This window comes from Psilocybe cubensis, chromosome 2 (genome assembly GCF_017499595.1).
Source record: "Psilocybe cubensis strain MGC-MH-2018 chromosome 2, whole genome shotgun sequence".
Lineage (NCBI taxonomy): Eukaryota > Fungi > Basidiomycota > Agaricomycetes > Agaricales > Agrocybaceae > Psilocybe > Psilocybe cubensis.
Window position 1 is genome coordinate 1,594,864 of NC_063000.1, and position 13,324 is coordinate 1,608,187.

General features: G+C 44.9%; 5 protein-coding genes across 5 annotated transcripts; 2 read left to right on the top strand and 3 right to left on the bottom strand.

Moving 5' to 3' along the window:
- Positions 1 to 539: 539 nt before the first annotated feature.
- On the top strand, positions 540 to 2,403 carry JR316_0002015 (formate dehydrogenase (NAD+); the record flags this gene model as incomplete). The annotated part of the gene is made up of 14 exons (XM_047887810.1): positions 540 to 548; positions 597 to 671; positions 725 to 775; positions 872 to 925; positions 978 to 1,012; positions 1,067 to 1,094; positions 1,146 to 1,238; positions 1,288 to 1,374; positions 1,426 to 1,600; positions 1,651 to 1,698; positions 1,808 to 1,997; positions 2,042 to 2,256; positions 2,317 to 2,337; positions 2,390 to 2,403. 14 exons carry the CDS (start codon positions 540 to 542, stop codon positions 2,401 to 2,403), a joined length of 1,095 nt encoding a protein of 364 aa, XP_047752733.1.
- Positions 2,404 to 2,943: 540 nt separating this feature from the next.
- On the bottom strand, positions 2,944 to 5,165 carry JR316_0002016 (Histone acetyltransferase gcn5; the record flags this gene model as incomplete). The annotated part of the gene is made up of 7 exons (XM_047887811.1): positions 2,944 to 3,163; positions 3,217 to 3,250; positions 3,304 to 3,685; positions 3,741 to 4,076; positions 4,113 to 4,558; positions 4,612 to 4,726; positions 4,824 to 5,165. The coding sequence occupies 7 exons, from the start codon at positions 5,163 to 5,165 to the stop codon at positions 2,944 to 2,946; spliced, it is 1,875 nt and encodes a 624-aa protein (XP_047752734.1).
- Positions 5,166 to 6,633: 1,468 nt separating this feature from the next.
- On the bottom strand, positions 6,634 to 8,231 carry JR316_0002017 (Peptidyl-prolyl cis-trans isomerase B; the record flags this gene model as incomplete). The annotated part of the gene is made up of 10 exons (XM_047887812.1): positions 6,634 to 6,924; positions 7,005 to 7,043; positions 7,098 to 7,162; positions 7,479 to 7,540; positions 7,594 to 7,628; positions 7,681 to 7,706; positions 7,759 to 7,778; positions 7,840 to 7,958; positions 8,009 to 8,031; positions 8,087 to 8,231. The coding sequence occupies 10 exons, from the start codon at positions 8,229 to 8,231 to the stop codon at positions 6,634 to 6,636; spliced, it is 825 nt and encodes a 274-aa protein (XP_047752735.1).
- Positions 8,232 to 8,570: 339 nt separating this feature from the next.
- On the bottom strand, positions 8,571 to 11,178 carry JR316_0002018 (ATP-dependent RNA helicase DBP7; the record flags this gene model as incomplete). Its single annotated transcript, XM_047887813.1, has 3 exons — positions 8,571 to 8,972; positions 9,030 to 11,034; positions 11,087 to 11,178. The coding sequence occupies 3 exons, from the start codon at positions 11,176 to 11,178 to the stop codon at positions 8,571 to 8,573; spliced, it is 2,499 nt and encodes an 832-aa protein (XP_047752736.1).
- Positions 11,179 to 11,384: 206 nt separating this feature from the next.
- On the top strand, positions 11,385 to 13,228 carry JR316_0002019 (Histone acetyltransferase ESA1; the record flags this gene model as incomplete). The annotated part of the gene is made up of 5 exons (XM_047887814.1): positions 11,385 to 11,459; positions 11,510 to 12,510; positions 12,561 to 12,606; positions 12,662 to 12,996; positions 13,051 to 13,228. 5 exons carry the CDS (start codon positions 11,385 to 11,387, stop codon positions 13,226 to 13,228), a joined length of 1,635 nt encoding a protein of 544 aa, XP_047752737.1.
- Between the last annotated feature and the right edge of the window lie 96 nt (positions 13,229 to 13,324).

Below are 13,324 nucleotides of genomic sequence, written 5' to 3' on the forward strand. Positions count from 1 at the left end.
TTAACACATTTCCTTTCATTAAGCACGGCGGCACCGTAACCAGGTCCTAACATAACTTGGTGGCCTGAAGACGCCGATTCCGACTTAGACCGCCTCATCTCGGGGTGAACGGGATGTCCAGAGGATCATGCTTGATACCCATGGAAAGCAGCAAATAGACAGGTTCGAAAATAGAATGCACATTGTGTGTGAGTCCATTTCCGGAACAAAACGGTACACTACATCCTCCTGCATTCCAATTTCCATCGACCAAGGTTACCGATTACACGTGATCTCTTTTGGAAGCTTTACCATGCAACTATCCATGGGCCTGTATGCCTAATGTGTAACATTTGGTATGCATCGGGAGGATTCGATTGATTTACCAGGCTTTCATTGTCATCTGACGCCCGCTCAGATTTCCCTTGTAGATGTTCCCGCGTAAATCGAATGGCAGAGTGGCTGAGACATAAAAGGACCATGCTCTCATTCATTCTTTCCACATCCCAGTTACTTGCCCACTTCACTCATCCACTACCAACTTTTTATCAGAATAAGTCATGAAGGTGGTATTTCTTGAGAATGACCCAGCTTAGATTGTTGACGTTATATCAAAGGTCCTTGCAATCCTCTACGAAGGTGGCCAGGCTGCTAAAGAAGAACCACGCCTGTTGGGCACGGTTGAGAACAAGGTACACTTAATTTATATTTTTGAAGTTACGACTTTCTGACTTTAAATGAATAGCTGGGCATTGCGGAATGGCTTACATCCCAAGGCCACGAATTGATCGGTAAGGTCATTGTGCATACTCGATTAATCACTACTCACGTTGATTAATGTAGTGTGTAACATCTTTGCTCCTTTGCTCTGGTTGTTCATGCTCTTTTGTAGGTCTCAAGTAGCAAGGAGGGCCCCGATAGCGATTTCCAAAAGCACATAGTTGATGTACGACCCATCATTTTTCAAAGTGCTCATTTGACAACATGCTCTGTTATAGGCTGAAGTTTTGATTACAACGCCTTTCCATCCGGGGTGAGTTCATAAAGTATACCATAAATTACATTGGGCTCAGCAAGGTCAATGTAGGTATTTGACTCGAGACCTCATTGAGAAGGTAAAGCTACTGGTTATCGGGTGACTATCTCATCCGAACAAAACTTGTTAGGCCAAAAACCTAAAGCTTTGCATCACTGCTGGCGTTGGCTCTGATCACATCGACCTCAATGCTGCAGTCGATCATAGAATTCAAGTTTTAGAGGTAAATTGATTGTAGTGCATCCTTCGCCCCTTGTTTACACGTTAGGCAGGTCTCTGGGTCAAATGTCGTCTCTGTTGCCGAGCACGTCGTGATGAGTATTCTCCTTCTCGTCAGGAATTTTGTCCCTGCCCACGAGGTTAGAAAATATACTACAGCTTTTGCGTCGCTGTTTTTCACTGTTTTACAGATGATCGAAAGGGGAGATTGGCAGGTATCTGACATTGCCAGAAATGCCTTCGATTTGGAAGGAAAGGTTGTTGGCACTATTGGTGCTGGACGTATCGGCTACCGTGTCCTTCAACGTCTCGTTCCCTTCGATACCAAGGAGCTCCTTTACTATGATTACGCCCCTCTTCCAGCAGGTAAAAAATGGTTGTCAACCAATCATCCTTTAATCTCACCCGTCGTTTAGCTGCTGCCGAAGCTGTCAAGGCCCGTCGAGTAGAGGATCTCAAGGCATGTTTTAAAATGTCTCGACTTCTTTAAAATCCCACTTATTTCTGCTTTATAGGAATTTGTTTCTCAGGTACACGTCATTCAAGAAAGTTGAATAAAGTGTCGCTGATCAGACCTACAGTGTGATGTTGTCACTGTCAATTGCCCTCTCCACGAAGGCACCCGAGGACTTGTGAACGAAGAATTGCTCAAGCACTTTAAAAAGGGTGCATGGCTCGTTAACACTGCTCGTGGTGCTATTTGTGACAAGGATGCTGTTGCCGCCGCTCTCAAGAGCGGACAACTTTCTGGCTACTCTGGCAAGTATAAACTTGCCTTTTTGCTACTTGTGGATTCTAAAATTGCAGCATCATAGGCGATGTTTGGAACGTTCAGCCCGCACCCAAAGACCATGTTTGGCGTACTGTGAAGAACCCCCTCGGTGGTGGTAACGGAATGGTACCACACTACTCTGGCACTACCCTTGACGCTCAGGCACGCTATGCTAACGGTGCCAAGAGTATTCTTGAGAATTACTTGTTGAACAAGCCTCAGGACCCACAGAACATCATTGTTGGCATTGGTGAGTTCACCTATTCTACTTCCAGGTTTTATTCAGGTACCTAATATATTAAAATCTCAGGCAAGTACGAGAGCAAGGCTTGTGAGTGTCACTTTCATTGTACAAATATACTTTTGTTGATGATAATTTGCAGATGGTCAACGCTGAAAGCTTGCAGGGATGTTGCAACATCTCTCGATTACATCGATATTTCGTCGCTGAAACGCTGTCCTGTTTTTTCTTACACATGTATAACTACCTGGAAATAAACATAAATTGTCCTCGTCAACGTTAATCTTCGAAATAGGGTAAATTTGTGTGTGTGGTATAGATACAGAATTGATGATAAGTTATACAAATATTACTCTTTAAGTAATGAATGACAAAGCAGGAAAATGACTACATAGTGATGGCTAATACTGACAGTGTGGCGTGGGTGCAAAGTGGGCATGGTTTAAATAATAGATAGCGAATGATAGCGAGCGAGGCAACGGAATTACTTCCCTTGTTTGTCTTGCGCGCCCGAGGTTAGATACTTGGATAAAAGCTGCGTGAAGAATTGATCCATATGTCTCGCGTTCTTTGCGTAAATGGTCGACTCTGGATTGTAGAGTCGGCAATTGTCGAAGATTAGCTGAACATCTTCTTGGAAACCTTCAAAAGATTTATATTGATTCGTGGCGATTTTATTTTGTATTGTTGATAAATCTACGAAAATATCAGGTACAAAGGATAAATATAATCAGTATATACAAACAGCATCATGAACCGCGTACCCATTGGATGCTTGATGACGTCGAAATAATCAGCAACGTCGGCCGGGTCGACGGGATCTCGGAAAGCCCAAGATCTCGGTTCCTCAATCAACTCTGCTAGGATTTTTTCCATGGTAGTCCGTGTACTAGGTTTAACAGGACCACGGGCCAATCTTCGTATAATATGATAAGAAACAAAGAAAGTAGAACAGTTGTGTAAACTTACAGCGCTGCCATTTCAGGAGTCCAACCTGTTTCTCCTGGAATTTTTTGTTTTTAAAAAAACATTCCCAAAAACGTTCAGGTTACTCACTTAGACCAGGAACAGTTTTTGGGTCGACTTTAATGCCTGGTGGCGCGCCTGGTTGGAATTGAGGGAGTCCAGGGTATACGATATGAGAAGTCGATTTCTCGCGAATTTTTGCAAGGATTGCTTCGGTTTGCTGCTTGAAGATGGATTGCTTATCCAAGTAGTCAATCTTGGGTAACATGGTGCACTGCATTATAGTTCCGCCTTCATAATCTTTAATATACCCCGCCCACACCGAACGGTCTAATGAGATATCTTTGGAGAAACCCTGCTTTTCGAAGTATCCAACAGCATAGTTGTCAGCATATGTGAGGAAGTGCATCATATCCGGATAAGTCTTTCGAATGTGCGCTTTGAAATGATCCATCAACATTCCCCCGTAGCCCTAAACTTCAGCATTTAGTTGAATGTCGAACGATGAACGCAACATTGATGAATACCTTTTCTTGATCAGCAGAGTTTGTGGCAAAGAAGACGATTTCTGCGAAGCCTCTTTGTATGAAGGGTCGGTAACAGATCCCTCCAACGACTTTATATCCTCGTTTGATGATAGCAAGAGATTTTGAATTAATATCAAAAACGAGGCGAGCTATGTATTCGCGAGGCATTTTAGGAAGCTGCTTCTGGAAGAGTGTCTTAAGACCTGTTAGAATTATTAAAGAGCGAGCCTGTCTGTCGTTTTCCACTGCAGTAATTTGTATGACCCCTTTTCGCAATTCAATTGCTGATGGTTTTTCTGTTCTCACTGGTGGCTGCAATAAATGCCGGTAAATGTGCTGGAACAAAAGAAAGAAACTCGAATTCCTACGCACGCCTGCTGACGACCTTCCAACGGAGTCCACTGGTATACCAGCAGTCAAGCGATTGAGCTGGCCTTCGTCCATCTTGTCCTCTTGTTTAATTCGGGGTTCATGCCCATTAATTCCATTATGTTTCCCATTAAAGGTCGGAGCGTTGGCATTGGCTTCTTCAATTGATGATGCAGGTACAGCACCTCCTGCAAGAGTATGTGACTTCTTTGTCTTTTTACCAGGTGCTTGTTTTCCGCTTCGCTTTCCAGGAACCGAACGAGACCCCATTGTAATCCGAGCAGCGAGAGGCCGATCTTCTTCATCATCATCCTCATCGTCATCCTCGTCATGGTCAGCATCACTTAAGGAGGAGAAAGACACGCGTCGTTTTTTGGTCGCGGGTTGCGGAGGGTCGCTAAGTATAGATGATGTTGGAGAACGAGGGGGAACATTTTCTATTCGGTGGTCTGACAAATACTTAGGGAGAATAGGGATACCAGAAACGGTGTATATTGCTTACCTGGAGATGAGTTGGTAGCTGCAAGACTGACAGACGAAATTGTATGAGCCATTTGTTTCCGTAGGGAGGATATATCGTCATCCGTGTAGTCAAAGTCCGGTAGACGACCAGAGTCCTGACATGGGACAATTATACATAAAGAGAGTATGCGAATGGTCGTTGCGTACCTAAACAAGTTAACAGCCGTGTTGTTCATCGGACAGTGGGCTTACCTGCAATAGTTCATCAAGTCGAATGGCGACTCTGGCTTTTCGATTGAACTCTACTCTTCCAAGTTCCTTCTCGTCTGCATTATGTTCCTTTACACCATGACCACAGGCACAGCTTGACAGGTAAGAGGATGGTGGTTCGTCCTCGTCGTCTGAGCCATACTGCCCAAGGTCACCTAAACTTGAATCGCTCTGACCGTCGACCACTACGTCAATGCCGGGTGGCGGATGGAGTCCAGGACATTTGATACATCTGGAACAAGGAGAATGTCTTGCAATCTTGAGTGCAAGAAGAGAGGTATCTAATTTCTCAAAGGAATGACATGAGGGATATCCGACCTTCATGATGATCGTGTATGAGAGCTTAAACTGAAAGCATCTGGCGGATCGTTTCAATAGCCAATATCACGTGACTGATGAGGGCTGAGGCAACCTGGGTTTCCGTATTAACTCCATCAAACTGCATCCGTTTCTTGGGCGATGTGAATCGGACACACCTAGGGTGTTGGGGCTTTATATTTCTTGTCTTCTGCTTTCATGTATCCCTAGGATGCTGTTTGTACCAGCAGCTCCTCTACTTTTGCTCTGCCTCTCCTCCCATGTTATTGCTCAGTGGATTGAATACTCCGACAATGGACTCGCAACGATGACGCACTATGAGCTTCCGTCAGGATACGTTGCATCATGCGGATGTACTCCTTCCAGCACGAATTACCCTACAGCGGCACTTTCGCAGATGGCGTATGGTAGCAGTACTAATTATGGTACGCCTGTATTACTCACATCTCGCATTCGCGCATACATGGTTATTAACTGGTGAAATCATGGCAGGTCCTGGCTGTGGACGATGCTTCAATTTAACGCTCATTAATCCGGTCACTGCGACCCCCCCTTTCATCCCTCCTGTTGTAAAATCTATCGTTGTGAAAATTACGGACCTTTGCCCTCTCTCTCAAACTGGATGGTGCTCCGGGACCACCTCCAAACCCAACACGTCCGTGACCAATATCAACGGTACAGAAAAATATTGAATCTTGCACGATTATACAGTGCTGGTGCTTTTCTGAATTTTGATCTTGCATACCCTTCAAAGGCTATACCTGATGATTTCTTTCCTTCTGATGAGGCTCTTTATGGCTACAAGGCATGTAACAGAATCTTCTTGGCCCACATTTACCTTACCTCCTACGAATTGTAAGGACTTTGGTGTCTGGAACATCTCGTACCAGAGCGTGCCGTGTTTGAATGACTGGGCTGGGTCCGATAATGCTGCTGCTTTGGGCAGTGTCAAAGCTTTGGGTACCGGTGCTTGCTGCCCAGCTGAGCCTTCTCTCTCGAATACCTCGAACGTCTGTCCTTCTTTTTCTGATCAAAACGGGATCCCGTATGTTCCTCAATTCTCATCAAGGTACAAACTAATTATATCGTGAAAACAGGCCTGACACTAGCACAAATTCCTCCGCAGCACTCACCATGCAATGGCCCGTCGGCGTACTATTTTTATTGGTATTGCTTTCAAATATTCAGTGAATATACCCCTTGTGTATACTACAAATATGTAGACCTCAGTTTGTATCTGACATTCTCATGGGTTACATCTGCCAATGTATTATTGATAATTATACATACCCATGCGATATGGATTGGAGGTGGAGCGGAAAAAGATTATATACACTAATAAATCTAGATCTTTCGTGATTTCATAGCACAATCAAGATTCAACGCCTTTATGCAACCGTTATGCCGATTGTCCTATGCGATGCGCCTGAAAGGAAGCATTGGTGGTTTTGTCAAGACTGATAACATTGTAATTTTACTTCACCAAGTCGTCATTGGCGACTTGACTATAGCGAGCTCGCATGCCGCTGGGAAGAAATCGGGAAACATATCGCAGACCTCCTATCCAGACAAAGGCAGACACAACAACTCCAACGATAATGAGGACGAAAAATAAATCAGCAAATTGTGTCCCTGGGGGAATAATGGCCGTCTCCGACGCAGAAGTAGCCTCTGTGGACACAGGGGTTGATGCATTGGCTGCTTCAGTCTCTATCTTCGCATTTACTGGGGTCTTAAGGGCTTCAGGTGTGCCACCAGGTATATCCTGTTAATAATAATATGGATTTATTGATACGAAATTTTGGGGCACTCAGAGAACGTTTAAAGTTCAGCATGAAGAGGTACCTCATTGCCATCGGCATCCTTGGTTTTCTCAACAGGAAGCTGAAAGAAAGTTTATGTAACACTGGAAAAGAAAAAATGAAGAAAATATCGCACCTCTCCAGAGTCTGCAATAATGACATCCTCCTTGGGACGATCACCTCCACCCTTAGGCACGTTCTCTGTAATAGATTGAGCAAAGAAACACATGAAACCCAAAAAAGAAAACAAACCAATCTGATGGACAACGTCCATGCCATCTATAACTTTCCCGAAGACAACCTGATGGTAAAGGCGTGAATAAATTGCGCTGCAGAGCTTGAGAAGAACTTACGTGTTTGCCATCGAGCCAGCTAGTAACAACAGTGCAGATAAACTATGAGGAGATGGTTAAATCGGGAGCAAATGAGCAATGCCCTAGAGACTGACGAATTGAGAACCTATATGACCAGCATAAGACATATGAAATATATTGATATTAGTCTAGGTAATACATACCGTTGGTATCCTTGCCTGCGTTTGCCATTGAAAGTGTACCTGGTCCAGTGTGGCGAAGTTTGCTGAATGAAGGGATAGTGAGAAGGGTTCATTCATTGGTAAGAGCTAGGCATACAAGTTTTCGTCCGCAAAGCGGTCACCATAGATCGACTATCCCGAAAATAGGTAAGTCATGAATCATTTCAAAGTATAAGTGATATACCTTGCCACCTGTTCCATCGCCACGAGCTAATAGGGGTTTAGCTTTTCTATGATACATGTCTGCTAAGTTCAAACTCACTAAAATCACCACCCTGGATCCTATCATTTTGAAAACAAGGTCGTGAGTCGGCGGTTAACGTTTATAAGGATGTCAACGAACATGAAGTCTTTGATGACGCGGTGGAATTTGGAGCCTTTGTAACCATAACCAAGTTCTTCGCCGTTTTTGTTTTTGCCAGTAGCAAGAGCGCGGAAGTTCTCCACTGTTTTGGGGACAGTCTAAACACAATGATTAGAGGAATAGACAGAGACCAATAGAGTCAACATACGCCACCGTAGAGACCCATGGTAACTGTACAGAATTCAGCAAACATTCAAACAGCAAAACTCAAATTAACATTACGCACTACGACCAAGGTCCTTGTCGCCATGCTTGATATCAAAGTAAACGATATTGGTGATTTTGGGGCCCTTCGCAGCTTCTGCGGACTGAGCGCAGAAGAAGGCGACGACAGAGACAACAACGAAAGCGAGGGAAACACGGCCGAACATGGTGGTATAAAGTCAAAGAATGTAGACGTGTCGGATTAAACGAGACGTGGCGACCACTGATGATTCAGAGTGTGGGAATACCACAACGCGACGGATCAACCTCTGAAAGATCAAACCAGTTGTGTGGTCCTTGTTGGCCCGTTGGGTATAACTTAGAAATTGGAAAAGAAAAACATAACAAGATCCTCTTTGAAAATGCGGTAGACCCAACGTAGTGCACAATCATGTACTCGATACATTACAATAAACTCAATAAGTATATATATAGCTCAAATCAAACACTGCTTGTCAATCTAAATCAACAGTGAAGCCGGGAGAATTTGATATAGAACACATCAACTACCGACCAACTAACTTTTCGAGGTCATAACCACCAGAAATTTGGAATTCAGATGCACCCATACTGGCCATAACACCACCCTGCTTGATAAGGCGACCCTGTGCTCGTACGATGGCTTGCATACGTTTCTCAGCTTCACCACTGTGACTTTTCTCCCAATCTTTTACACCCTCTGTTTTGGCTTTATTACTGGCCCGGTGAGTTTTGGTTTGGGCATCATTTTTCTTTTGTGATGGAGCATGGGCAACCTTGACGGATTTTGGAGCATCTCGCAGAGCAAAGGCTTTTGCCAAGTGTCCCATATGAAGATTACGGATGTGGAAAATATGTTTTTCACTTGAAGGGTGCGTGGCGTAAGCTCGCATGTGTGATAAGAAAGCCTTTCGTGCCATGAGTGCATTCTGCGAGAATAATATTGATTGAGCGAAAATAGTTGATAAATATTGAAATCAACTTACCTCTTTATTCTGCAGAACCCACCGTTCGAACGCAAGTTGAACCTCTGTCGAACGTTGTTCGTATTCAGACCCTCTTCCTCCAAATCCCGATCGAAGAAGGTCTTCGACAGCAACTCCAATCAGCGACACCTTTGAACTGTCGCCTGTCTCTTCGCCTTGCATCTTGTTCTCCGCCCACTTGACCCATTCTACTTCGCTCGGCGCAACGAAGGCCCAAGCTTCACCACCCTTCCCGGCGCGTGCAGTGCGTCCCACACGATGGACGTACTCAGTAACGCCACCTTCTGTCGGGAGATCGTACTGAACAACTGCGCGAACTAGAGGCAGATCTAAACCGCGAGCTGCTACAGAAGTACAGAAAAGAATAGAGGAATTTTCTTGAGCAGGTTTGTTCTTCTTGCCTTGGCTACCCGTAAAACCTTTAAGGGCAGCAAGACGTAGATTGTTGGGAAGGGAACCGTGGAGTCGGAAAACTGTGACATCGGGTAAAAGTGAACATTGTGCTTCGACCTTGTCAGGATATACTTTAGATGTGGATTTCACATCCCCATCTTCGCTGCTCTCATCGCTCTCATCGTCATCTTTTCCTGCCAATGAATGAGGTTCGGGACCGGCCATTGAAGACCCAGCCAACAAATTCCAATGGAAGTCAACTGAATCTGTGCAACTGAGAAAGACAATGATTTTGGCTCCTCGTCGCACCTGAGTTTCTGCAACGAGTTTCCGCAGGAGTGCGATAAGAGAAACTAACCGCAGTTTCAGTGGTACCGTAACGTATTTTTGCGAGAGTTGTGAAGGCGGGGTAAATGTTTCGGGATTGGATCCAATGACAAGGGATTTTTCGGGATTCGACGACGTTGTATTGACGTTTTCGTCTTTGTCAAATTCAGTTGCTTTTACCATGAGAGGATTCGAGAGAGCAGTCCCTGCAAGTTTCTGGACATCCTCCCTAATAGTAGCGGAACATAGGATCGTCCTTCTACGTCGTTCCCAGTCCCACCCACCGACTTCATTTGTTTTCCCCTCCTCCATTGCCTGCTTAGCCATTCTGCGCCGTCCGTCAAGACCTTGAATAATACCGGTAATCGTCTCCTCAAACCCAAGTTCCATGAGCTGATCTGCTTCATCCAACACCAACCATCGACATTTCCCCACGTTAAATGAGGAAGTATTTTGTAGATGGTCAAGAAGGCGACCAGGTGTCGAGACTAGAATGGGGAGGCCTTTACGTAGCCTTGCTTTTTCATGTGTACGCGTTGCTCCACCTACAAGAAGGCCGGAGACTAGCCAGCGTGTTAGTTGAGTCGAGGTGTCTGGTGAGGTGGTCGATGAGTCCTCAGCACGCAAACGCATTTTCAGAATAGCTTCTAGTACATCAGAGATTTGCTTGGCCAATTCTCGAGTGGGGGCAATGATTATTGCAAGAGTCCCTATTGATCTATCAATATAGGACAGTGAGCTGAGAGGGAGTAGATCTTGGATGATGGGAAGAAGGTAAGATAGTGTCTTTCCGGAACCAGTTTGGGACTGAAGAAAAACATCTCGAGAACTTTTTTCGGGTAAAGTCGACAAGAGAGCAGGTAAGGAAGCACGTTGAATGGCTGTGGGTTTGTGAATGTCCATTTTTGAGGATAGATGCGATATGAGCAAAGGGTTAAGACCAAGTCCAGAAAATGTTGAGGAATCTAGAGGAGCATTGCTTGGTGCAGTGATTTTGGAGGGTTCAATTGGTCGAGGGGCGGGGGCATCCACTTTGGGATTGTATGAAAATAGAGAAGATATTATCTGAGTAGGTCGTGAAGGCTGCACAGGTTGAGCAGCACGCGCCTGTTTCGATGAGTTAGGTTGTACGGTGGGCACCTGCGCGGTAGACTTGGGCTGTGCGCTTTCAATTCGTGCCTTTTTGGAAGGGCGGTCATTCTCCGAAGATTTAGATACAAGCACGGAAGGCGTTGATTTCTCCTCTGTTCGAGACTTGCGTTTTAATGTACGCTTCTCTTTTAATCTTTTCAAATAATAAGCAGGGCTACACTTTTTTGATTGAATGAGAAAAATACCTTTCCGTCCATCTTCCACCTTTCTTCCCCAAGCCGGCCTTGATAGATACGCTATCGTCGGTTGCGATGTTGAGAACAAGGTCATCGTCCATTCTGCGAGTCTTGAGGGCGCAGAAATAGGCAGTCCCAATCTTAGGGACTTTCTATGCCCAAAAATGGCTTGAGTCTGACAAAAGATGCTGACTTATTATGTAATAATTCGAGTCAGGTTGAGGTTTTCGTTCTTTGTGTGAAGTGGCAGTTTAGTCGTTATTGCAGGGCAATTCCAAACTCTCTCTTCTTTCTAAGTAACTTTTGTATGGTATCACAAGCACCAACACCTGTAGATGGGTCGCCACCCCCAATTACACCGGGTGGAACGTATACTATTCAGGTGAGCTTTTGCCAGCACTGATCTCAAAGTAATGACTAAGCCATCCGCAGACAGTGACGGTTGGTTGTAAAATCTACATTCGTCGTCCTGGACCGACCGGCGAAACAGAGGAACGGTTGGCTGAAATCCTTTCAATACGCGACAAACCTTCCAACCCATATGCCAAGAACAACAAAGTCCCAGAAGCAGATGGTACTCCTAAGCCAGAGGACCAATGGGAATATTTCGTTCACTGGGAATCCTTCAATAAACGTCTTGACGAGTGGGTTTCCGGTTCGCGCCTTGTCTTGAGTAGGGATCTTGAATGGCCACGCCCCAAGGTTCCGGTTGTGCCCAAGAAAGCGACACCCGCCAAAAAGCCAGGAAAAGCCCCCCGAACTCAGAATTTATTGAAGAAAGCAACATCCAATGCTGCTCTGGCAGCATCCCCCACTCCTGCGCCATCTACTCCTATGGTTATGGATGACTACCCTCCATCTCCCTCACCAGCACCTTCGTCCCTGAAGCGCAAGACTATGCATGATGACGAAGAGGAGGAAGAAGAGGAAGAGGAAGAAGCAGAGGAGGATGCAGAAGGAGATGACGACGCTGAAGGAGATATGGAAGTTGATGGTGATGGGGAGGTGGAGACATTCGACCTCAGCCTTTCAGAGCCTGCTATGGAAGCACCTCCACTATCAGCGTTCAGCAAAGAGAAAGAAATTGAGAAACTTCGAACGTCGGGTTCAATGACACAGTCGATATCAGAAATTGCCCGAGTCAAAAACCTCAATCGTCTTCAAATAGGTCGCCACGAGGTGGACGCTTGGTACTTTAGCCCGTATCCTAAAGAATACGCCCATCTACCAGTCCTGTACATCTGTGAATTCTGCCTTGCTTTTTTTCCTTCCCCCATGATGTTTTCACGGCATCGACAAAGGTGCACCATGATGCATCCTCCTGGCAATGAAATATACCGTCATGAGGACATATCCTTCTACGAAATTGATGGAAAGCGACAGCTGACCTGGTGTCGAAACTTGAGCCTTCTTTCCAAATGTTTTCTTGATCAGTAAGTCACCTCTTTCTTACCTGAAGGTCAATGTGCTGAACATAATTTAGCAAAACCCTTTACTACGATGTTACCCCATTTATGTATTATGTTATGGTGAGTCTTCTATTCACAATATCTTTACTAGACTATTTTGAACCCTTGACTGCAGGCCAAACGCGATTCGCACGGCTGCCATGTTATTGGTTATTTCTCAAAGGAAAAGGAGTCTGCCGAAAATTACAACGTAGCCTGTATCCTCACACTCCCGCAACATCAAAGACACGGTTATGGCAAACTTTTGATTGAATTTTCATACGAACTCAGCAAGAAGGAAGGAAAGCTAGGAAGTCCTGAGAAACCTCTCAGTGATCTTGGACTTCTGGGCTACCGCGCCTACTGGGCAGAAACCATAATCGATCTACTTCTAAATACCCCAGATTCCGAATTGAGCATCGACGATATCGCACAAAAAACTTCCATCACACATGCTGATGTCATGAATACGTACGTTAATACCTCGCTATGATAGGTTTGGATTAATCTCATGATCACCCTCAGATGTTCAACGTTGCAACTTTTCAAGCACTACAAAGGACAGCATATCATTTGCCTTAACAACTCTGTCCTTGAGAAGCACCAGAAGACTATGGCGAAGCGCAGGCGACGAATACACCCCGAACACCTGAAGTGGAAACCTCCTGTTTTCACTCGAGATCAACTACGCTTTGGTTTTTAGAACGTTTATCCGCTTTTGTTTTGGGAATGTACACTATACAGTAATAACGGTCGAAAACTGTTTGTATGTATCATAGTATTACTACGAATTTATTGT